This window comes from Mesoplodon mirus (assembly GCF_964341445.2).
Source record: "Mesoplodon mirus genome assembly, chromosome: 4".
In the NCBI taxonomy this organism is placed as follows: Eukaryota; Metazoa; Chordata; class Mammalia; order Artiodactyla; family Ziphiidae; genus Mesoplodon; species Mesoplodon mirus.
The window spans coordinates 140,009,098-140,033,277 of NC_138979.1; the positions used below are offsets into that span (position 1 = coordinate 140,009,098).

At 38.9% G+C, this 24,180-nt stretch overlaps 1 protein-coding gene across 2 annotated transcripts in view; it reads left to right on the top strand.

The window, feature by feature from the left end:
• GNG2 (G protein subunit gamma 2) overlaps positions 1 to 24,180 on the top strand; it is a 130,764-nt gene that overhangs the window by 81,979 nt on the left and 24,605 nt on the right. For both annotated transcript variants that reach the window (XM_082617423.1, XM_082617422.1), the window contains one exon: positions 22,948 to 23,063. In XM_082617423.1, the coding sequence (XP_082473549.1) occupies positions 22,977 to 23,063 (87 nt within the window). In that variant the 5' untranslated portion in view covers positions 22,948 to 22,976. The remainder of the gene's footprint in view (positions 1 to 22,947; positions 23,064 to 24,180) is intronic.

Consider the following 24,180-nt stretch of genomic DNA (forward strand, 5'->3'; position numbering starts at 1 on the left):
AAAGGAAATTCATGTTTGCTGAGGAGTAGAGATTGCAATGTGCTATTTTGGTATTTTCAAGTCAAAATGGCCAACTGGTATGAGAGGATAATGCCTGACAAAAAACAACCCTGAAAGCTGGCAGGCTATTTTACAATTCCTATCTGATTCACAGTGTAGCCACTGTTCATACATTTACTAGTGTTCTGACTCTGAAAGCCCTTCACAGGAGAGGATATTAAATGTCCTCCCTATATAGAATCTAATCCATTTGATGATGATGTACTTACTTGTTGCAGAATAAATTAGAGTGGGGATCAAAAAATGAGTGGCAGAATGACCAAGCTCAAACTTGGGTTGTGTGTCTGAACAGTTAACAAAGACATTTTTCCAGGTGACTAATTGTAGAAACTCTGAAGAATTCTAAATTGGAATAGTTTGGAATGAGTCCTCTAATTTAAAAGCAACTACTGACCAATCACCTATGCTAGGGCTAACTGACAAATGAGAATAATAAAGATATCAAGTGACTGGGAGACTAAACCTCTAATTTGTTTTCTAGACCTAGAAATTGTTTGTTGTATTGCCAATGTAATCCTAACCTGGAAATATACAAAACAAATAAATCAAACCCCCTCAGCACCTACTGCAAATATCAAAATGTAGTTCCGAGAAACACATGGTTGTAATTAAAATGAAGGGCCATAGGGAAACCTGCCTGGATCCACACTTTAAAAACACCATTAAAGTATGAAAAGAATGGAATCCTCCACAATTAACCTACAGTCTCTGAGGCAAAGGTCCCTCAATCAAAACATTTCTTTATCTTTGTGCCACAGAAATAAGGGGTTGTGTGTTGATTCCCAACACTAAATGACAAGAAAATGTATGGTTTCTTAACAGAAAAGTTCCTCCTGAAAGAAATTAAAATACCAGATGTGTTTTTAGAAAAAGAAAACTCATCTGATGGTTATAACAGGCCTGTCCCTCATTTTCGGGGATGGGGAACAAGTCTCATCAGTTGAAAAGAATAAAATGTCTTCTGTTATTATTCATGGGCTGGAATTGGTGGGATAATTAGGACATTCTTCCATCAATCTCTAACACAAAAACTCTGTAATTATTTTAGGGGTTTTTGTTGTTTGTAATTTTTTTATTCCCTCACTGGCAGATATAACTCAGCATAATCTTATTCCACCAGCACATTGCAAGAAAGAGACTATGCTCTTTTTTTAAATGAACATGGACTAAACATCCATAAAGCGTAATAATGCTAATAAGAATTATGAGCACTTACACTTATTCATCACTGGGAAGGTAATAGGGATCATAAGACATAAGTATAAAAGCCCAGTGAGTTGAACCTTTTCTTATGGAGTACTTTCTTTGAGCAGATTTTTCATTCATGGCTCTATGGCTATTTTTTCAGTGTCCTTTCTCATTGAGGGTACTGTGGACCTTTTGAACAGCGTGATTCATTGTTGCCTGGCATTCTGCAGGGCATTAGAGTTCCTGCCTCTGCTCGCTAAATGTCAGTAGCCCCCCAGTTATTGTCATAACCCAGTCCACCCCCGCACATTTCCAAATGGCTCCTATTGGGTGATATCTCCCCTGGCTGAGAACTACTGCCGTGGTTCTAGTGTGGGGCTTGGAGAATAAATTGAACCCCATTTGGAATTTCCAGAGAGTAGACTTTAGAATTTTAAGATGAGATATTGGCTGTAGGATTCTGAAAGAATTAATCTGCAGCATTATAGCTCCTGATTCAAATTCAGAGATGTATAACCACTCATAGTCTGTGCCATAACTTGGTTGCCAGTCTGGGCCACTGCAAAGGTAAACTTCAGTGCATCACAAAGCAGGCTAAAGACTAGGCTGATGGGGTGAGGGGGAGTGGTGTCCAGAAATTAATCACCCTTTCTTATTAACTAAAAGGGGTTTTTTTGTTTGTTTATTTTTAAGAGGGTTGTATCTGTATGTGTGTATATTTTAAAGTTTTGTCTACATGATCTTTTCAGGAGAATTTTACTTTTTCTTGTAGCTATTTCAGTTGTCAGTGTATTTAAACCATTTCCTTCCCTCTCAGAAAAATAATTTCAGCCCAATTTGGGTTACATGTAAAATGAAACAGAAACATTAGCAAAGAGTATCTGTGCTTGCCTGTTGAAACAGCCTGTGCATCTAACAGGATTCTGTCAACACTTTATCTTGGCCCCATTATGTTCACAAGGTACAATGCCCTCTCTCCTCAACAACACTTCTCATTGCATGCAATTACTCTCAACTCAGGCAACTCAGGTAGGGGTGGAAGGCAAAAGGTTTCCTCTTCCCCATTAATAATCAGTGGTGTAGCATTTCTATGCACTAATGATAAACTAGCTGGAAAGGAAATTAAGAACACAGTTCCATTTCTGATATCATGAAAAAGAATAAAATACTTAGGAATTAACTAAGGAGGTAAAAGAATTGTACAATAAAAACTTCAAAACATTGCTGAAAGAAATTTAAGAAGACATAAGTAAATAGAAAGACAGCCCATGTTCATAGATTGGAAGAATTAATATTGTTAAAATATCAGTATTACTCAAAGCAATCTACAGATTCAATGTAATCTGTATTAAAATTCCAGCAACAATTTTTGCAGAAATAGAAAAATCCATCTTAAAATTTGTGTGGAAGGTCAAGGGCCCTGAATAGCCAAAAAGAATCTTGAAAAAGAACAAGTTGGAGGACTCACTCTTCATAATTTCAAAACTCACTACAGGGCTTCCCTGGTGGCGCAGTGGTTGAGAGTCCACCTGCCAATGCAGGACACACAGGTTCAAGCCCTGGTCTGGGAAGATCCCACATGCCACGGAACAGCTGGCCCCGTGAGCCACAATTACTGAGCCTGCGCATCTGGAGCCTGTGCTCCGCAACAGGAGAGGCCGCGATAGTGAGAGGCCCGCGCACCGCAATGAGGAGTGGCCCCCACTTGCCACAACTAGAGAAAGCCCTCGCACAGAAACGAAGACCCAACACATCCATAAAAAAAAAAACACCTCACTACAAAGCTACAGTAATAAAAAATTATGATACAGGCATAAAGATAGACGTAGACCAATGGAATAGAGAGCCCAGAAATAAACCCTCGCTTATATAGTCAAATGATTTTCAACAACAGTGATAAGACCATTCAATAGAGAATGAACAATCGTTTCAACAAATGGTGCTGGGAAAACTAGATATCCACATGCAATAATAATAATAATAATATTAGAGTTGGACCCTTACCTCGCACCATACACAAAAATTAACTCAAAATGGATCAAAGACATAAACATAAGAGCTAAAACTATAAAACTCTTAGAAGAAAATGTAGGGGAGGAAAACTTTTTGCTATAATTACCTCCATTTCTAACAAAGATAACCACAATAAGACTAACTTGTTCACAAATTAAGTCTAATTTCAATAAACTTGGCCTGATTATTTAGTGATTAACCATAGAGACTCTTTCAAAGTTTGCTTTGCTGGAACTTTTTATAAGAAGTCTCAGATTAAACTCTTAAAAGCCTCTCTAGGCTAGGAAGGGAAGTAGAGAATTTGCTGTCAGACTTTGCTTGCAGTACCTATAGATTTGGATGCATTTTTCTCTTTTTGAAATCAGCAAAATATCCTAAGGTTCCCAGACCTGCCAGGAGGTGATGTTCCTTACTCACCTGGTAAGGCTGCCAGGAACCCTGTAAACAGGGTTGGCTGATTTTTCCAAGGTGTTTTATTGGCTCCTTAAAGTCAGCTTTAGTTCCTTAAAGCTTTCTGGTCATATTTGAGTCTATGTATGTCTCTCTCAAATACGACATTCCAGTCAAAGCCCTGGACCAATGTTTCCAATTGTGTCCTGTTACAAGGAAAACAGATTCTTATTGAACTTATGCAAATAATTATATTGCCATGAAAATAAGAATACTCATTGAGAGTTTCTTAATTCCTGAGGGACAAAGTAGAGAGAAAAAGTAAATGTTTCATATTTGTCCACAGAGGTATAATTTACCAAATTGCTCTAAGTCATGGGTAGCTTAAGAGAAAAGGGAAAAATTTTCCCTTAAATCTGGAAAAACAAAACATTAAAGAACCAGCAGAGTTTCAAATGAAAAGTCATAAAAATTATAATCATCCTCTTCAGTTCATTCAGTTCCATGTATAATAATTAATTCTTGTTGATCTTGGTCTTTTGTTAGCAGTTTTGTGAATCCAGTTTTCCTTAGAGTTCTATAAATCCTTACCCAGTTCAGTGGTATGATCTAAAAGTTATCAGAAGTTTGTATTCCACAGTACTTCTCAGAGTCCTTTCCATGAATTTCTCCAAAGATGAAACACATTTGCAAAAGTCATCAAAGTAAAACAATAAGTATAAATGACAAAAGACTTTAAAATGTCCAGGGTTAAAGATCTAATGAAAGCTCATTACAATGCTATTAACAAGGAAAGTTGATTATTTCTGTGACATACATTCTAAGATAATAACTAGTGATAACATTATACCTGGACATATCAGATTTCTAAGAATTTCATATAATTTCTGGAACACTTATATACCTATACAAATATAACATAAAGCATGCTTGTATTTACTTATAATTTGACAATGCTTCCCATGTAATTTAACATGTCAAATAAGCCTAATTAGTTAAACATCTCCCTTTTTTTTAATAAATAGAGAGAGCAAATCTTTTGAGATATTCCAGGGAACCTCTGGAAAATCTCAAGTTACTTCCAGATCAAAAGATTTCATTTAGAATTTGATTTGGGGAAATTTGTCAAAAATATCAAAGGGTTTGGGCACTTGACTAAATAAGATCACAGATAATTATGAAACAATATATAATTATTTAATTAAAATGATAAAAGATTTTAAAGGCAAATACAGAAGGTTACATAGTTTTAAGCAAAAGTTAGCTCCTATTATTAAGACTCACTTAGGTAATCAAAGACCTGATAAAGACAACATGAAATACAGAAAATTATTTTAGTAAAACATAAAATCTTTGCTTCCTAGGCATATTACTTACAAGGTAAAGAAAAACCTTTCACAATCTCTTATCAGGAGCAGACCAAGAGTTCAATAAAACTTGCTCTTTTAAGCAGAAAATTAAACTTTAGTTTTACATAAGCATACTGTTGATATTAAAGCTTATTTTTAAACCCTTATATTAACAATTCATTTTAGCCAGCTCCATTACCCAAGGTAAAATTCTGTCTTTCTCTCTCACATCCCAACTTTCTATTTTCACTTAGTTTGTCCTTTGTTTCTCTTTTTCCCATTGTGAAATAACCAGGCTTACTGTAAGATAAAGTTACCTTCATTTCCCTTAAGAAAAATGCATCTTCATACCTCATACTTTTTTTTTTAACATCTTTATTGGAATATAATTACTTTAAAACGGCATGTTAGTTTCTGCTTTATAACAAAGTGAATCAGTTACACATATACATATGTTCCCATATCTCTTCCCTCTTGCGTCTCCCTCCCTCCCACCCTCCCTATCCCACCCTCCCTATCCCACCCCTCTAGGTGGTCACAAACCACTTAGCTGATCTCCCTGTGCTCTGCAGCTACTTCCCACTAGCTATCTATTTCACGTTTGGTAGTGTATATATGTCCATGCCACTCTCTCACTTTGTCACAACTTACCCTTCCCCCTCCCCATATCCTCAACTCCATGCTCTAGTAGGTCTGTGTCTTTATTCCCATCTTAACCCTAGGCTCTTCATGACATTTTTTTTTCTCTTAGATTCCATATATATGTGTTAGCATACGGTATTTGTTTTTCTCTTTCTGACTTACTTCACTCTGTATAACAGACTCTAGGTCCATCCACCTCACTACAAATAACTCAATTTCATTTCTTTATATGGCTGAGTAATATTCCATTGTATATATGTGCCACATCTTTATCCATTCATCTGTTAATGGACACTTAGGTTGCTTCCATGTCCTGGCTATTGTAAATAGAGCTGCAATGAACATTTTGGTACATGACTCTTTTTGAATTATGGTTTTCTCAGGGTATATGCCCAGTAGTGGGATTGCTGTGTTGTATGGTAGTTCTATTTGTAGTTTTTTAAGGAACCTCCGTACCGTTCTCTATAGTGACTGTATCAATTTACATTCCCACCAACAGTGCAGGAGTGTTCCCTTTTCTCCACACCCTCTCCAGCATTTATTGTTTCTAGATTTTTTGATGATGGCCATTCTGACCGGTGTGAGACAATATCTCATTGTAGTTTTGATTTGCATTTCTCTAACGATTAATGATGTTGAGCATTCTTTCATGTGTTTGTTGGCAATCTGTATATCTTCTTTGGAGGAATGTCTGTTTAGGTCTTCTGCCCATTATTGGATTGGGTTGTTTGTTTGTTTTTGTTATTAAGCTTCATGAGCTGCTTGTAAGTTTTGGAGATTAATCCTCTGTCAGTTGCTTCATTTGCAAATATTTTCTCCCATTCTGAGGGTTATCTTTTGGTCTTGTTTATGGTTTCCTTTGCTGTGCAAAAGCTTTTAAGTTTCATTAGGTCCCATTTGTTTATTTTTGTTTTTATTTCAATTTCTCTAGGAGGTGGGTCAAAAAGGATCTTGCTGTGGGGCTTCCCCGGTGGCGCAGTGGTTGAGAGTCCGCCTGCCAATGCAGGGGACACGGGTTCGTGCCCCGGTCTGGGAAGATCCCACATGCCGCGGAGCAGCTGGGCCCGTGAGCCATGGCTGCTGAGCCTGTGCGTCCGGAGCCTGTGCCCCGCAACAGGAGAGGCCACAACAGTGAGAGGCCCGTGTACCGCAAAAAATAAAAATAAAAAAATTAAAAAAAAAAAAAAAGGATCTTGCTGTGATTTATGTCATAGAGTGTTCTGCCTATGTTTTCCTCTAAGAGTTTGATAGTGTCTGGCCTTACATTTAGGTCTTTAATCCATTTTGAGTATATTTTTGTGTATAGTGTTAGGGAGTGTCCTAATTTCATACTTTTACATGTACCTGTCCAGTTTTCCCAGCACCACTTATTGAACAGGCTGTCTTTTCTCCACTGTATATTCTTGCCTCCTTTATCAAAGATAAGGTAACCATATGTGCATGGGTTTATCTCTGGGCTTTCTATCCTGTTCCATTGATCTATATTTCTGTTTTTGTGCCAGTACCATACTGTCTTGATTACTGTAGCTTTGTAGTATAGTCTGAAGTCAGGGAGCCTGATTCCTCCAGCTCCGTTTTTCATTCTCAGGATTGCTTTGGCTATTCGGGGTCTTTTGTGTTTCCATACAAATTGTGAAAATTTTTGTTCTAGTTCTGTGAAAAATGCCAGTGGTAGTTTGATAGGGATTGCATTGAACCTGTAGATTGCTTTGGGTAGTAGAGTCATTTTCACAATGTTGATTCTTCCAATCCAAGAACATGATATATCTCTCCATCTATTTGTGTTATCTTTAATTTCTTTCATCAGTGTCTTATAATTTTCTGCATACAGGTCTTTTGTCTCCTTAGGTAGGTTTATTCCTAGATATTTTATTCTTTTTGTTGCAATGGTAAATGGGAGTGTTTTCTTAATTTCACTTTCAGATTTTTCATCACTGGTGTATAAGAATGCCAGAGATTTCTGTGTATTAATTTTGTATCCTGCTACTTTACCAAATTCATTGATTAGCTCTAGTAGTTTTCTGGTAGCATCTTTAGGATTCTCTATGTAGGGTATCATGTCATCTGCAGTGACAGCTTTACTTCTTCTTTTCTGATTTGGATTCCTTTTATTTCCTTTTCTTCTCTGATTGCTGTGGCTAAAACTTCCAAAAGTATGTTGAATAAGAGTGGTGAGAGTGGGCAACCTTGTCTTGTTCCTGATCTTAGTGGAAATGGTTTCAGTTTTTCACCATTGAGGACGATGTTGGCTGTAGTTTGACATATATGGCCTTTATTATGTTGAGGAAAGTTCCCTCTATGCCTACCTTCTGCAGGGTTTTTATCAAAAATGGGTGTCGAATTTTGTCGAAAGTCTTCTCTGCATCTATTGACATGATCATATGGTTTTTCTCCTTCAATTTGTTAATATAGTGTATCACGTTGATTGATTTGCATATATTGAAGAATCCTTGCATTCCTGGAATAAACCCCACTTGATTATGGTGTATGATCCTTTTAATGTGCTATTGGATTCTGTTTGCTAGTATTTTGTTGAGGATTTTTGCATCTTTGTTCATCAGTGATATTGGCCTGTAGTTTTCTTTCTTTGTGACATCTTTGTCTGGTTTTGATATCAGAGTGATGGTAGAATGAGTTTGGGAGTGTTCCTCTGTCTGCTATATTTTGGAAGAGCTTGAGAAGGGGAGGTGTTAGCTCTTCTCTAAATGTTTGATAGAATTCGCCTGTGAAGCCATCTCCTCCTGGGCTTTTGTTTGTTGGAAGATTTTTAATCACAGTTTCAATTTCAGTGGTTGTGATTGGTCTGCTCATATTTTCTATTTCTTACTGGTTCACTCTCAGCAGGTTGTGCATTTCTAAGAATTTGTCCATTTCTTCCCGGTTGTCCATTTTATTGGCATAGAGTTGCTTGTAGTAATCTCTCATGATCCTTTGTATTTCTGCAGTGTCAGTTGTTACTTCTCCTTTTTCATTTCTAATTCTATTGATTTGAGTCTTCTCCCTTTTTTTCTTGATGAGTCTGGCTAATGGTTTATCAATTTTGTTTATCTTCTGAAAGAACCAACTTTTAGTTTAATTGATCTTTGCTATCATTTCCTTCATTTCTTTTTCATTTATTTCTGATCTGAACTTTATGATTTCTTTCTGTCTGCTAATCTTAGGGTTTTTTTGTTCTTCTTTCTCTAATTGCTTTAGGTGCAAGGTTAGGTTCTTTATTTGAGATGTTTCCTGTTTCTTAAGGTGGGATTGTATTGCTATAAACTTCCCTCTTAGAACTGCTTTTGCTGCATCCCATAGGTTTTGGGTCATCGTGTCTCCATTGTCATTTGTTTCTAGGTATTTTTTGATTTCCTCTTTGATTTCTTCAGTGATCACTTCATTATTAAGTAGTGTATTGTTTAGCCTCCATGTGTTTGTATTTTTTACAGATCTTTTCCTGTAATTGATATATAGTCTCATAGCATTGTGGTTGGAAAAGATACTTGATATGATTTCAATTTTCTTAAATTTATCAAGGCTTGATTTGTGACCCACGATATGATCTATCCTGGAGAATTTTCCATGAGCACTTGAGAAAAATACGTATTCTGTTGTTTTTGGATGGAATGCTCTATAAATATCAATTAAGTCCATCTTGTTTAATGTATCATTTAAAGCTTGTGTTTCCTTATTTATTTTCATTTTGGATGATCTGTCCATTGGTGAAAGTGGGGTGTTAAAGTCCCCTACTATGAGTGTGTTACTGTCGATTTCCCCTTTTATTGCTGTTAGTATTTGCCTTATGTATTGAGGTGCTCCTATGTTGGGTGCATAAATATTTACAATTGTTATATCTTCTTCTTGGATCGACCTCTTCATCATTATGTAGTGTCCTTCTTTGTCTTTTGTAATAGTCTTTATTTTAAAGTCTATTTTGTCTGATATGTGAATTGCTACTCCAGCTTTCTTTTGATTTCCATTTGCATGGAATATCTTTATCCATCCCCTCACTTTCAGTCTGTATGTGTCCCTAGGTCTGAAGTGGGACTCTTGTAGACAGCATATACATGAGTCTTGTTTTGTATCCATTCAGGAAGCCTGGTTCTTTAGGTTGGAGCATTTAATCCATTCATGTTTAAGGCAATTATCGATATGTATGTTCCTATGACCATTTTCTTAGTTGTTTTGGGTTTGTTATTGTAGGTCTTTTCCTCCTCCTTTGTTTCTTGCCAAGAGAAGTTCCTTTAGCATTTGTTGTAAAGCTGGTTTGGTGGTGCTGAACTTCTAAGCTTTTCCTTGACTGTAAAGGTTTTAAATTCTCCATCAAATCTGAATGAGATCCTTGCTGGGTAGAGTAACCTTGTTTGTAGGTTTTTCTCCTTCATCACTTTAAATATGTTCTTCCACTCCCTCTGGCTTGCAGGGTTTCTGCTGAAAGATCAACTGTTAACCTTATGTGGATTCCCTTGTGTGTTGTTTGTTGTTTTTCCCTTGCTGCTTTTAATATGTTTTCTTTGTATTTAATTTTTGATAGTTTGATTAATATGTATCTTGGCATGTTTCTCCTTGGATTTATCCTGTATGGGACTCTCTGTGCTTCCTGGATTTGATTAACTATTTCCTTCCCATATTAGGGAAGTTTTCAACTATAATGTCTTCAAATATTTTCTCAGTCCCTTTCTTTTTCTCTTCTTCTTCTGGGACCCCTAAAATTTGAATGTTGGTGCATTTAATGTTGTCCCAGATGTCTCTGAGACTGTCCTCAGTTCTTTTCATTCTTTTTTCTTTATTCTGCTCTGCAGTAGTTATTTCCACTATTTTATCTTCCAGGTCACTTATCCGTTCTTCTGCCTCAGTTATTCTGCTATTGATCCCTTCTAGAGTATTTTTAATTTCATTTATTGTGTTGTTCATCATTGCTTGTTTCATCTTTAGTTCTTCTAGGTACTTGTTCAATGTTTCTTGCATTTTGTCTATTCTGTTTCCAAGATTTTGGATCATCTTTACTATCGTTATTCTGAATTCTTTTCCAGGTAGACTGCCTATTTCCTCTTCATTTGTTAGATCTGGTGGGTTTAACTTGCTCCTTCAGCTGCTGTGTGTTTTTCTGTCTTTTCATTTTGCTTATCTTACTGTGTTTGGGGTCTCCTTTTTGCAGGCTGCAGGTTCGTAGTTCCCGTTGTTTTTGGTGTCTGTCCCCAGTGGCTAAGGTTCATTCAGTGGGTTGTGTAGGTTTCCTGGTGGAGGGGACTAGTGCCTGTGTTCTGGTGGATGAGGCTGGATCTTGTCTTTCTGGTGGGCAGGTCCACGTCTGGTGGTGTGTTTCGGGGTGTCTGTGCCTTATTATGATTTTAGGCAGCCTCTCTGCTAATGGATGGGTCTGTGTTCCTGTTTTGCTAGTTGTTTGGCATAGGGTGTCCAGCACTGTAGCTTGCTGGTCGTTGAGTGAAGCTGGGTGTTGGTGTTGAGATGGAGATCTCTGGGAGATTTTCGCCGTTTGATATTACGTGGAGCTGGGAGGTCTCTTGTGGACCAGTGTCCTGAAGTTGGCTCTCCTACCTCAGTGGCACAGCCCTGACGCCTGGCTGGAGCACCAAGAGACTGTCCTCCACACAGCTCAGAATAAAAGGGAGAAAAAATAGAAAGAAAGAAAGAAAGAAAGAAAGAAAAGATAAAATAAAATAAAGATAAAATAAAATAAAGTTATTAAAATATAAATAAAAAATAATTATTAAGAAAAAATTTTTAAAAAGTAAAAACAAACAAAAAATGGACGGACAGAACCCTAGGGCAAATGGTGACAGCAAAGCTATACAGACAGAATCTCACACAGAAGCATACACATACACACTCACAAAAAGAGGAAAAGGGGAAAAAATAATCTATCTTGCTCCCAAAGTCCACCTCCTCAATTTGGGATGATTCGTTATCTATTCAGGTATTCCACAGATGCAGGGTACATCAAGTTGATTGTGGAGCTTTAATCCGCTGCTGCTGACGCTGCTGGGAGAAATTTCCCTTTCTCTTCTTCGTTCGCACAGCTCCTGGGGTTCAGCTTTGGATTTGGACCCGCCTCTGCGTGTAGGTCACCTGAGGGCATCTGTTCTTTGCTCAGACAGTACAGGGTTAAAGGAACTGCTGATTCGTGGGCTCTGGCTCACTCAGGCCGGAGGGGAGGGAGGGGTACGGAGTGCGGGGCGAGCCTGCGGAGGCAGAGGGCGGCGTGACGTTGCACCAGCCTGAGGCGCACCATGTGTTCTCCCGGGGAAGTTGTCCCTGGATCCCGGGACCCTGGCAGTGGCGGGCTGCCCAGGCTCCCGGGAGGGGAGGTGTGGAGCGTGACCTGTGCTCGCACACAGGCTTCTTGGTGGCGGCAGCAGCAGCCTTAACCTCTCATGCCCGTCTCTGGGGTCCGCGCTGATAGCCGCGGCTCGCGCAGTCTCTGGAGCTCCTTTAAGCAGCGCTCTTAATCCCCTCTCCTCGCGCACCAGGAAACAGAGAGGGTAGAAAAAGTCTCTTGCCTCTTCGGCAGCTCCAGACTCTTCCCCGGACTCCCTCCCGGCCAGCTGTGGCGCACTAGCCACCTGCAGGCTGTGTTCACGCCACCAACCCCAGTCCTCTCCCTGCGCTCCGACCAAAGCCCGGGCCTCAGCTCCCAGCCCCTCTCGCCCCGGCGGGTGAGCAGACAAGCCTCTCCGGCTGGTGAGTGCCGGTCGTCACTGGTCCTCTGTGCGGGAATCTCTCCGCTTTGCCCTCCCCACCCCTGTTGCTGCGATCTTCTCTGAGACTCCGAAGCTTCCCCCCTCCACCACCCACAGTCTCTGCCCACGAAGGGGCTTCCTAGTGTGTGGAAACCTTTCCTCCTTCACGGCTCCCTCCCACTGGTGCAGGTCCCGTCCCTATCCTTTTGTCTCTGTTTATTCTTTTTTCTTTTGCCCTACCCAGGTACGTGGGGGAGTTTCTTGCCTTTTGGGAGGTCTGAGGTCTTCTGCCAGCGTTCAGTAGCTGTTCTGTAGGAGTTGTTACATGTGTAGATGTATTTCTGATGTATCTGTGGGGAGAAAAGTGATATCCGCGTCTTTCTCTGCGTCTTACTCTTCTGCCATCTTCTCCTGAATCCCCCTCATACCTTTTTTAACCCTAAACACAACCTACTTTTCTTGCACAGAAATGTTTTTCTTATTATTTTTAGTAGTTCCAATTGCATTTATTAATTAGAATTTTTAATTTGTAGAAACCTTAATTTCTAGTAAAAAACAAGAAGTAAGCAGTTGTGAATTGTACATTATACCAGCATTCTTGAATTGGCAAATTTATGAATACATTTTATAATTTCTAAAAACATGTTTCTTTGTATTGTAACCTTTCAATGTGGTACATAATATTTACTAATAGACCCAAATATCTTTAGTTTCTCTGTAATCAGAAACCAAAAGTGGATAAATCCATGTTCAATAATTAATGTTTCTGTGTCTTATCTTATTTGGAAATTATCTAGATATTCCATAAATTTCTATCATTTAATTTAACTTAGCAAAACTCTAAGGGTATAAGTTACCAAAGGGAGTTGGGAAATTATTTAAGTATACATCATAAAACATAATTATTATTAAAAAGTTCACTTAAATATTTTTATCCCACTTACATTTATTTAATTCACTTGTCCCCAACAGTCATATCTAGATCACTCATGAAAATTTCCTAAGACATCAAAGTGGCCAGCCATCATTTTATTTTTCTTGTTTACAAATTTTGCAACAGTGATAACATGAGCTTACTTGACTAGTAAACCCAGGTAGAGTAAAAGTTGCATGTCTGCATTATATTTAATGCCGATAATTCTGAAGACATGTCTATTTTAATTAAACCAACGAACTTAAGCTAGCATTTATTTAGCAAAGGGTATCCCACATCACATGATCTTGAAAAACATTTGAGTTAGTTTCTATGTTTCTGAGTTTTAGGAATGCTTAATTCATAAGAGCTTCAGTTTAAGCCAGTTAAATAGAGCTCATTTACAAAATGATTTTGGCAATACCATACAGAGGTAGAAAAATATCACATATATATAACATAGATTTATAGACATATGTAAACATACAGACACAGAGACTTTATAGCTTTTGTTCTAAAACTTTAGCCATGAATCAGGTACAGTAAAATAACACTCACTAGTTTATAAATAACAGTTGAATTCAAATTATATCTCTGTAGGACAGAAGAAGTTAAGCTTACTCTCTTAAATGGCTAAAGCTTTTTACTAATGTTTGTGCAGGAGACTTTTAAGATTTGTGTTTGTCCTTGACAAGTAATCTTATGAACGCTGTGGTCTAGATTTAGGCAAGTGAGTTTATAGTAGTTTGTATTTTTAAAAGCCTCCCCCCTCCTTTTTTTTATCTTGTGTCTCAGGCAATTGTGAGCAGTGTTCTATTTACCTCTTGAGCTGTTTGCTTTATAAATACATGATAAGATTTGCATCTTCAAGGGACAGGGAAATAATGTAGGAATTTGGGAGTATATCTATTATCAGAAGTCTAAGGTAATTACTATTTAATTTTTTCCTTCTTTTTCTTAAGTCAGGACAATTGTACTTCCAATGTCTTGATTTTTTAATTATATCTGCAAATACCTGAAGGCAAATGGGAAAGAGTCTGAGTGGACTTTGAGCTGCTCTCAGAGCTATGCTTTTGTTTTTCTGAAGATTCAAGTTGCAAATCAAGTATTGTTGATTATAATTCCTTTTTTTCTCCTGCAATCTATCTTCAAAGAATTGGGTAGCTGCTTCCATCATAATGCTTAGAGGTTGACTAGTCCACCCAAGCACACTATTTTGAATTTGCCTTTTTAAATTTAGGAGAAATTTTCATATTAAGGAGGAAATTAAAAGATTTCTATATTCTGGAGCTTCAGGGCTTAATGCAGTATGCCTTTGAAAAGTCTGTACAAAGCATTTTATAAAGGCCTTTGGACGTTCTCCTTTTTCTGAGTGTACAATTTAACCTTAGACCAATTCACCTTGGGTGGGAAATCCTCTACCTTTGCATATAATATATAATATTTAATATATAATATAATGTAATATTTGCTAAACATCAGCCTCCAGCTGACCCATTTCCTGACCATTTTATAGGAGGGCCTGGTAGAAATTCTGGTCATCTGTTTCCTCTGGGAGAAGGGTTGTAAATGGCCAATAATCTTTTAAATACATCTTTAAATTTGGTAGGATCTTCTGAAAGTGGAGGTAAAGGGCTTTGTAATTTAAAAGGTTTGTTGCTTTCCAGGGGATATGAATTCTTTGTGGTGTTGGGTGGAGGGGTCCAGGATACATCTACAAAGGACATTGTATAGAAGGACCTGAAGCTGGCAGAGCCTGATTATGGAGCCCTGGCAAGTAGGAGGAGTTGTAAGGAATAGCAAAGAAAGCCTTACTCTCCATCCTGGATACGTCTGTTAAATTTACTTCCTGGCTTTCAGCATTTGCATGAGTAACCTGTATACTTGAGGCCTAGAGATCAGAGTGCTGTCTATAAATCTTTTAGGGAAAGGGAAGTTAAAACAGGCAGCTGGGTGTTTAAGGGGAAGGTGGAGGGGTTTGGGGAGCTAAGGGAATTTACTGAGGAGATGGGGCCAGATTTTTTAAAGGGGGAATTTATGTTGGATGTGGTTTTTAATTTTTTTTCGAAGTCTAATGTCTGTTCTTTCATCTTGTTAAGAGGGTCCCTAAGGCTAGGCATTATATTCCTTTGTGTTCTCTTTTTAATTTGGTCTTCCCATAGGTACCAGTAAGACAGTCATTTAGAATGAGCACGCCCTTAAAAAATCTCTTTCTTTCAAATATTGCCCGTTCAAATGATCCTTTGGCCATTGATGAGTAGGAACTTACATTAATCTCAATAGAGACTCAAACCAGTAAGTCTTTTTACAGTTTAACCATGGGTGCAAGAGGCATCCCAAAGGACAATACAAAAGACATAGTCCTCAGAAGATCCAGAAACTTCATTCCAGATTTAGCCTAAGAAAGCAAAGACTGTTTTGTCATAGGTAGTAAGAACGGTATAGTGCGAACAGTGTCTCTGGTCTCTCACAAGAGCATGAGGCCACTCTAGTCACAGACCTACTAATCTATGACACCAGGCAGGCATTAATAGAATGAGACTTTTCCAGCACTAGCAAGACAACGAAGGCTGAGATGATAAAGACCCCTTATGACAAACTTCCCTGAAAGCTGGCACAGTTGGACAAAGAGAACATTGCTTGTGACTTCATGTCTTGGAATCCAGTCTATTCAACTGCCCACCAAGTGCAAGCTATTACTTGCATGCTCCGGCTAGCAGAAACCAGAGAATATTCTTACTGGTCATAGAGTTATGCTTTCAGGACATAGAACAAGATGAAAGGAAAACTTCACCCAGTTTTTACATTAAAGGACCCAGAGCAAAGTTTGTCTAAATAGATGCCAGTCTGTTGAGAACCGTGAACTCACCAGTGTGTGAAGCCGATCAGAGAACAGGCTTCTAGAACCTATGCCTGTGTTCTGCCCTATGGTTTTTCTCCTTATGAGAAATGACATAAAAGTCAGAGAAAAAGGAAAACAATGACCATCTCTGGGAGAAAAGGAATAAATAGGTAACAAGAGTACTCACAACATATCTTTACAAGTCACCATATCCAAGGAACTAATTCATAAAAATATTTTCTCCTACTAATCTGAATTTAGAAAAAGAAAAGGATTCTTACCATTCTCACTTCTAAGAGAACTTGCAGGCAGAGATCTGGGAGACTGATTTGGTACGAATTCTTTCCTCCTGCCAGCACCCACCAGAGGTCCCAGGGTCTCTCAGGTGCTGCAGCCCGAGAGTAAACAGTGTACAGGCAGGGCAGAGCCCTACTTTTGGCACCAAAACTGGAGAGGAGGAAAACTTTCCTCTTCTTCCATTCTTGATTCTTTGGCTGGTTTAATAATTAAATTGACATAAGATTAACAGTTGGCTGGTCTAATAATTAAATTGACATAAGATTAACAGGAGAAAAACAAATTTAATTTTGTACATATACATGAGCCCATAAAGAAATGAGACTCAAAGAAGTGACCAAAGCAGGCAGCTTTTATACCTTTTAGACAGGAAACAATGTGTTTGTGAAGAATCAACAAGACGAATGGACCTGGGCTTGGGATAGCAAATTACTGAAGAAGTAACAAGGTTCGTTGATACAGCCTTCTCAGCCCTGAATTTCCTGTCTCTGGCAGTAAGGATGCCTTCTACCTTCCTGGTAGAGGGAAGATGCCTTCACACAGGAGATTTATTTCCTGCTTTCAGGGGGACAAAGAGAGTGAGAGTATTCTTCTTGCACTGGCTATTTTCTTAACTAACTTCAATTCAAAATAACCAGTATGACATAGTGCAATATCTTGGAGTGGCATATTCTTTTCTCCTTCAAAATAATGGAGCATAACATTCGCAACTTTAGATTTGGCAGTGATTTCCCGGCTCTAACACCAAAGGCATAGGCAACAAAAGAAAAAAATAGAAAAATTGGACTTCATGAAAATTAAAAACTTTTGTGCATCAAAGTACACTATCAACAGAGTGAAAAGGCAATCCATGGAATGGGAGAAAATATTTTCAAACCATATATCTGATTAGAGGTTTGTGTCCAGAATATATAGAAAATTCCTAAAACTCAACAACAACAAACCTGATTTTATTTTATTATTTTTTATTTTTTTAAAAAAATAAATAAATTTATTTATTTATTTAATTTTTTGGGGCTGTGTTGGGTCTTCGTTTCTGTGCGAGGGCTTTCTCTAGTTGTGGCGAGGGGGGGCCACTCTTCATCGCGGTGCGCTGGCCTCTCACTGTCGCGGCCTCTCTTGTTGCGGAGCACAGGCTCCAGACGTGCAGGCTCAGTAGTTGTGGCTCACGGGACCAGTTGCTCCGTGGCATGTGGGATCTTCCCAGACCAGGGCTCGAAACCATGTCTCCTGCACTGGCAGGCAGAGTCTCAACCACTGCACCACCAGGGAAGCCCCAAACCTGATTTTAAAATGGGCAAAAGGCTTGAATAAACATTTCTCCAAAAAAAGATATCCAAATGGCCAATGAATACATGAAAAGGTGCTCAACATCACTACCCATTTGGGAAATGCAAATCAAACTGCAATGAGGTACCACCTCACACCCATTAGGATGGCTACTATTTTAAATAAAGAAAAAAAATAATGTGTTCATGAGGATGAGGAGAAACTGGAACCCTTGTGCACGTTTAGTGATAATGTAAAATGGTACAGCTACTACGGGAAACAGTATTGCTGTCCCTCAAAAAATTAAAAATAGACTTACCCTATATGATCCAACAACTCCATTTCTGGGTATATACTCAAAAGAACTGAAAGCAGAGCCTTGAAGAGATATGTGTACTCCCATATTCACAGCAGCATTACTCACAGTAGGTAAAACGTGGAAGCATCTCAAGTGTCCATCAACAAATGAATTGATAAAATATGGTGTATACATAGAATGTAATATTATTCAGCCTTAAAAAGGAAGGAAATTCTGACACATGGTACAACATGAATGAACCTTGAGGACATTATGCTAAGTGAAACAGGACAGTCATGTAAAGACAAATACTATATGACTCCACTTCTGTGAGGTACCTAGAGTAATTAAAATCATAGAGACAGAAAGTAGAATGGTGGTTTCCCAGGCTGGGGGAGAAAGGAATGGGTGTTATTGTTTAATGGGTACAGAGTTTCAGATTTGTAAGATGAAAAGAGGTGTGTGTGTGTGTGTGTGTGTGAGTGTGTGTGATGCATTGTCCAAATGCTTCAAGCTTAGAAGATAAGCTAACTTTTTCTTATTTACCATAGTCACTTTTTAGGAAAATACATACTTCCGTAGGGCTCCAGAACCCAATCCCAGTGTGTGGAGGGGGGCAGTTCCCTTCATACCAATAAACAATCCTCTGACACCAGTTGAGTGTCCTACAATTTAACTTAATTCTTTAATTCTGACACTGCCTACCCAGGGATAGCATCAGGTTCCACAGGTTAAGGGTTGATCTTACAAGACTGCCTTCTCCTCCCCCTACCCACAAACACAATTCAGGCCCCCCATTGCAAGCCCAGGTTGTTACCTGTACTTCTGACTGACTGGCTATAAATCAGAGATTCCCATGACCTCTTCCTTGGTTTTGATTAATTTACTATTACAGAACTCAGAGAAACATTTTACATACTAGGTTACCAGTTTATTATAAAGGAATGTAACTCAGGAACAGCCAGATGGAAGAGATGCAAAGGGCAAGGTATGGAGAAAGGGTGCAGAGCTCCCATACCCTCTCTAGGTGGGCCACTCTTCCAGCATCTCCACGTGTTCCACCAACCTGGAAGCTCTCCAAACCCTGTCCTTTTGGGTTTTTATGGAGCCTTCTTTACATAGTCGTGATTAATTAAATCATTGACCACTGGCAATTGATTCAAACTTCAGCCCTTTTTTCCTTCCAGGAGGTTGGAGTTGGGGGTGAGTTCTGAAAGTTTCAAACCTCTAATCACATGGTTGGTTCTCCCGGCAAACAGCTCCCCCATCCTCAGGTTGCCTAAGGGCTTTCCAAAAGTCGCCTCATTGACATAACAAAAGGCCTTTATTGGTCTTACCACAGGAGATTCTAAGGGTTTTAGGAGCTCTGTGCCAAGAATAGGTCAAAGACCAAATATATATTTCTTATAAATCTCAATATCACATACTTCTTTGGAACACTGGTCTAGGACTCTACAGTTCTTTCAGTTTTCAGGAGGGGGATTTCTTCATTGCTTTTACGAGAAAGCAGCCGGATGTGAAAAAGAGGAAAATGCACTAAGTGATTCTGAAAGTGGCCCTAGGTTTTGTTGGGTCATATGGTAAAAGAAAAACATACAGGATCTTCCTAAAGCTAGAAGCACAAACCAAAGCCTTTGTCTACTTCTTTTTCTTAAGTCCATTTAGGTTTTATTTCTTCTCTCCCCAGCATTTCTAAACTTACGTCCTGCCCCATCCCTCTTCTTTCCCACCTCAACATCCCACGTTTCCACTTTCCTTCTCTACCTGCACAGAGGTCTCCTTCCATCGTAGGTAGAATAAAGGCCCCCAAAGATGTCCATGTCCCCATACCTGGAACCTGCAGATTGTTATGTTACATGGCAAAGGGAATTAAGGTTGCAAATGGAATTAAGGTTGCTAATCAGTTGACCCAAAGATACAGAGATTATCCTGTATTATCAGAGTGGACCCAGTGTGGTTACAATGGTTCCTAAAAGTGGAAGAAGGAGGCAGAGGAGAGTCAGAGAGAGAGGTGACTACTGAAGAGGTTAGAGTGATGTAGAGTGAGAAGGAGTCAACTCACATTTGTTGGTTTTGAAAATGAAGAAAAAAGCCAAGAGCCAAGGAATGCTGGCAACCTTTAGAAGCTATGTAAGGAAAGGAGACATTTTCCTTTAGACCTCCAGAAGGAATGAAGCCCTGCCAATATCTTGACTTTAGCCCAGTGGGATCTATTTCAGACTTCTAACCTCCAGAACTATTAAGATACATTTATATTCTTTAAGCTACTAAATTTGTAGTAAGGTGTTACAGCAGCAATAGAAAACTCATACACTTTCCATCTCAGCCTCCTCAGAACAGCTACAGCTTTTTCCAGGGAACATTAACAGGCATTAGGACATAGACTTTCCTGGATACTCAAATAAAAATAATGGGTTATTTAATCAGTTAATGGCAGATCTGTGAGCCAACGGTAGAGAAACCCTTAATAATAGTGGTGTAAACAAGATAGGTGCTTATTTCTCTTCACATAGATGGCAGCCAGTTCACAGCTGGCATGGTGGCTCTACAGTATCAGTAAGGACCCAGATCCTTCCTGCTCCTCCTGGAGTGTCGCCCAGATGTTCAAGATGGAGCTCTGTGGTCAATATGACTACCTTCTAGGCCAGTAACAGGAAGAAGAGGAGGCAAAGGGCACATCCCTTCCCTTCAGGATACTTCTGCTTATGTCTCATTGGCCAAACTTAGTCATATCACCACACCAAGCTGCAAAGGAGCCTGAGAATACATCTTTCAGCAAAATGTCCCCAACTAAAATTCAAGGTTCTTGTGGTCTCTGTTAAAAAGAAAAAAAAAATTGTTATCACTAATGAAGAAGAGGAAAAGGGGTATTGGAAGCAAGCAGTGGTTTCTTCCACAGGTTACTATGTTATCTGGTTTAGATTAAAGGGCAGAAGAATAGCTGACCAGACTCTCAGAGCTCCCTCAGGCCCAATGAGGATTTGGAAATTCTGTGATAGTCTGTATTCTAGTGTGATAAATTCTAGTGTGATAAATTCTAGTTTGGAGGAAACATGAACTTTACAGAACAGTGTCCAGGGGTCTGTAGACCAGGGCTCCTTCCATGTTGGATCACTGGAAGAATTAGGCTACTCTACTGGATAAGTCAATACTCCATCTTGGCCCTGTGAAGTTTTGCAAGGCTGGTAGATGTCCATTTGATTTGGGGCACATAATTTCCCTGTGGGGCTAAGATGATTAGGTCCCTAACCATGCTGATGAAATCGCAGTTGTCAAAGCCTCCTTTTTTTTGTTTGTTTTTGCATGCAGGATCCCTCCCTTGATCTTCAAGCATTTGAAAGTAGAGTTCAGAGATCTTTGTAGCTTCAAAATTCTTTCAGTCTTCCTTCCCATTTTATTGTCTCCAAACCCTTTGAAAATAAATTGAGGGAACAGTTTACTATCCTCTAATTTATACTATAAATGTTGTTGGGCTGGCTTTTGCAGTATTCTTTATAAAATAACACTATCCATGAAGGGACATCTTTGTTTACAGAGAGTTAAATGTCAAGAAATAAGAACCAAAGAAGATAATTTATAGACTTTTGCTTTTTTGGTAATTAAAATAAAAATTGTTTCTTGATTTTCATGGATATGTAAAAACCTATGTACTGAACTTATTATGGGTTATTTTTCTTTCTGTAGGTTTTCTATGTGTCCTCCTTCCTTTTTGAGATAGTAGCCTGATCCTACTTTATCCCTAGATAAAAATATTCCCCAAAGCTAGTAGAATTCACGGTTTTTGATATAATATCTTCAGAACAAGGTATGACTGGTGGTGACTGAAGCAGTGTTTAATGTTTCTCATTTCTTGGGTCATACACTCTAGTTAAATTGCAGCTCTCAGACATTCCTTCACTATTGGGTGTCAGTGACCTCAAGGGGCAAATTTACATTGACGGTCCTGAAATAGTATATGGCACCTTGACATGGAGCAAGACCTGATGAGAATGTGGGGGAAGTGGGCACTGAAAATAAATAGGATACTTTCTGAGATGAACAACAAGAATAAAGTGAGATGGTGGGTCAAGAAATAATTAGAAGAGAAATGAAATTGGGATAGGACTTGAAGGGATTGGGGGACAAGGATGGGAGTGGGTCTGGTAGAGCCAGAGACAAAGAAACCATCTCACCATCTACATAGGTACAGAACTCCACTCTCTAAACATTTATGTTCTATTCCATATTCATAAAAGTATTAAGTCTGTTGTACTTAATTTAGAATACCACTGGTCTACTCATCGATGCAAGTAACAATTTAGACATAGCAACGCCTACCCCTTGACATTATAGATTTTTCCTGAAGAATTATGAGTAAAGTAATTAGTTGTGAATCAAGCCATATTTCAAATAGACTGTGCTGGATAAACAACACAAAAAAGCCACAAGTCCTATTGCAGTGTCTCTGCAGTATAATAGACTGAGGTGCTTACAGTTAACCAGAGAGTCAGCATTTGAGCCCATCAAGAGAACATTGTAAACATAGTGTTTTTAGTCCTTAGGGATTATGTAATTTACCATTCCTGCCTCTGCTCACCTTTCATTCCTCATCCTCTGAGGGCACTTAACACAGTATCTAACAATAGCAGTACCCAATAAATAACAACAGTAATTATGCATACTGTCACCCTTACCATTTTGAACTTATTTCATAAATTGACATAAATTTAATAATTTGCTTTCTTAATGTGGCAGCATACCTTATCTGATTTGATGAACATTCTTCTTTTTTTTTTTTTTCCCCCCCAAAGAAGGATGGAAGGGCAGAGGTAGGGAGTTGGAAAAGCAAACCTCATCTTCTGGCCTGCCTGCCACTCAGACTCAGTGCTGGATTGGGGATGTAGATGGCTGGAGGAGCCTGGCCTGACTATAGCCATTTTGGGGGGGTCCCCCAGCTATGATGAATCTGCACATTTGGCAGCTGGAAAATTCTCTGATGCATTTTTCCTCCTTGTTTTCTTTCCCAGTGTGTCTGAAAAACCTACCCAGCATTCCAATGGCCAGCAACAACACCGCCAGCATAGCTCAAGCCAGGAAACTGGTAGAACAGCTGAAGATGGAAGCCAACATCGATAGGATAAAGGTAAGGATGGCATAACCCACACAGCTCAGCTAGCCTTGATTGTCAGGAGCATGACTTGCAGCCATGTGTCATTTGGCTACTTTTCTATGGAGAGTGATGAAACCAGTGATGGTGGAAGAGAAACTTAATGGTTAGGCAGAAGTTCATTTTTCTAATGTGTCTTTGCCTCCTCTGGATTTCTCCAGAATAAAATGGTAGTATAAATTAAAACTGGTTCTCTATGTGGACGTCAAAACAAAACTTAGGCTCATGGCTGATCCCTTCTAGTCAAGGGATTTGGAAAACCCATAAAACGTAGAAATCTACCAGTTCATTTCTCTGACCTTGTAAAGACCCCCTTCTCACTTGGGTTTAATATTTTCTGTCCTTATGTCGGTTCTAATTTTTAGTGCCTATCTTCATGTCTAATCCTTCTATCCACCACTGCATGTTATTTTTTTTCTTCTTTATACCTTACTGGAGTTTTTTTCTTCAGAACGCAAAAACCACATGTGGTCTCCCTGAGAAGTCAAACAGCATAAAGGTTTCATGGAACTTAATACTCCACTTCTTTCTTTCTCTCACTCCCCAGATCTAACGTGACAGCTTTGCCTTAAGTTGGACCTAACATATTAAGCCAGGACTTTAAATCCAAACCTTTTGTTGGCAGATTTTCAATGTAAATTAACCCACACAGATAGCTACTGCAGGGTAGTAAAGTAAATTTATGTCAACTATCAAAGCTTCACTTTCCCAGAAGACCTGAGCATTTTATGAAATGGAACTCAGCAACATATCTCATTTTACTAAAATTAGAACATTCTTTCAGATGCCTTTTTTTGAACTGGAAGATTTGTCCATACCTGACTTAGCATTCTGAACAATCCAGCCATCCTTTGGAATGCGCTTCTAAAACAAGAGTCAATAAATTATGGCTCATGAGCCAAGTCCAGCCCACTGACTGTTTTTCTCAATAAAGCTTTATTAGAACACAGCCCCACCCATTCATTTACATACTGTCTGTGGCTACTTTCACACTACAACAGCAGGGTAGAATAGTTGCAGCAGAGACCCTGTGGCCCACAAAGCCTAAAATTTTTACTCTCTGGCCTTTTAGAGAAAAACTTTGCTGAACACT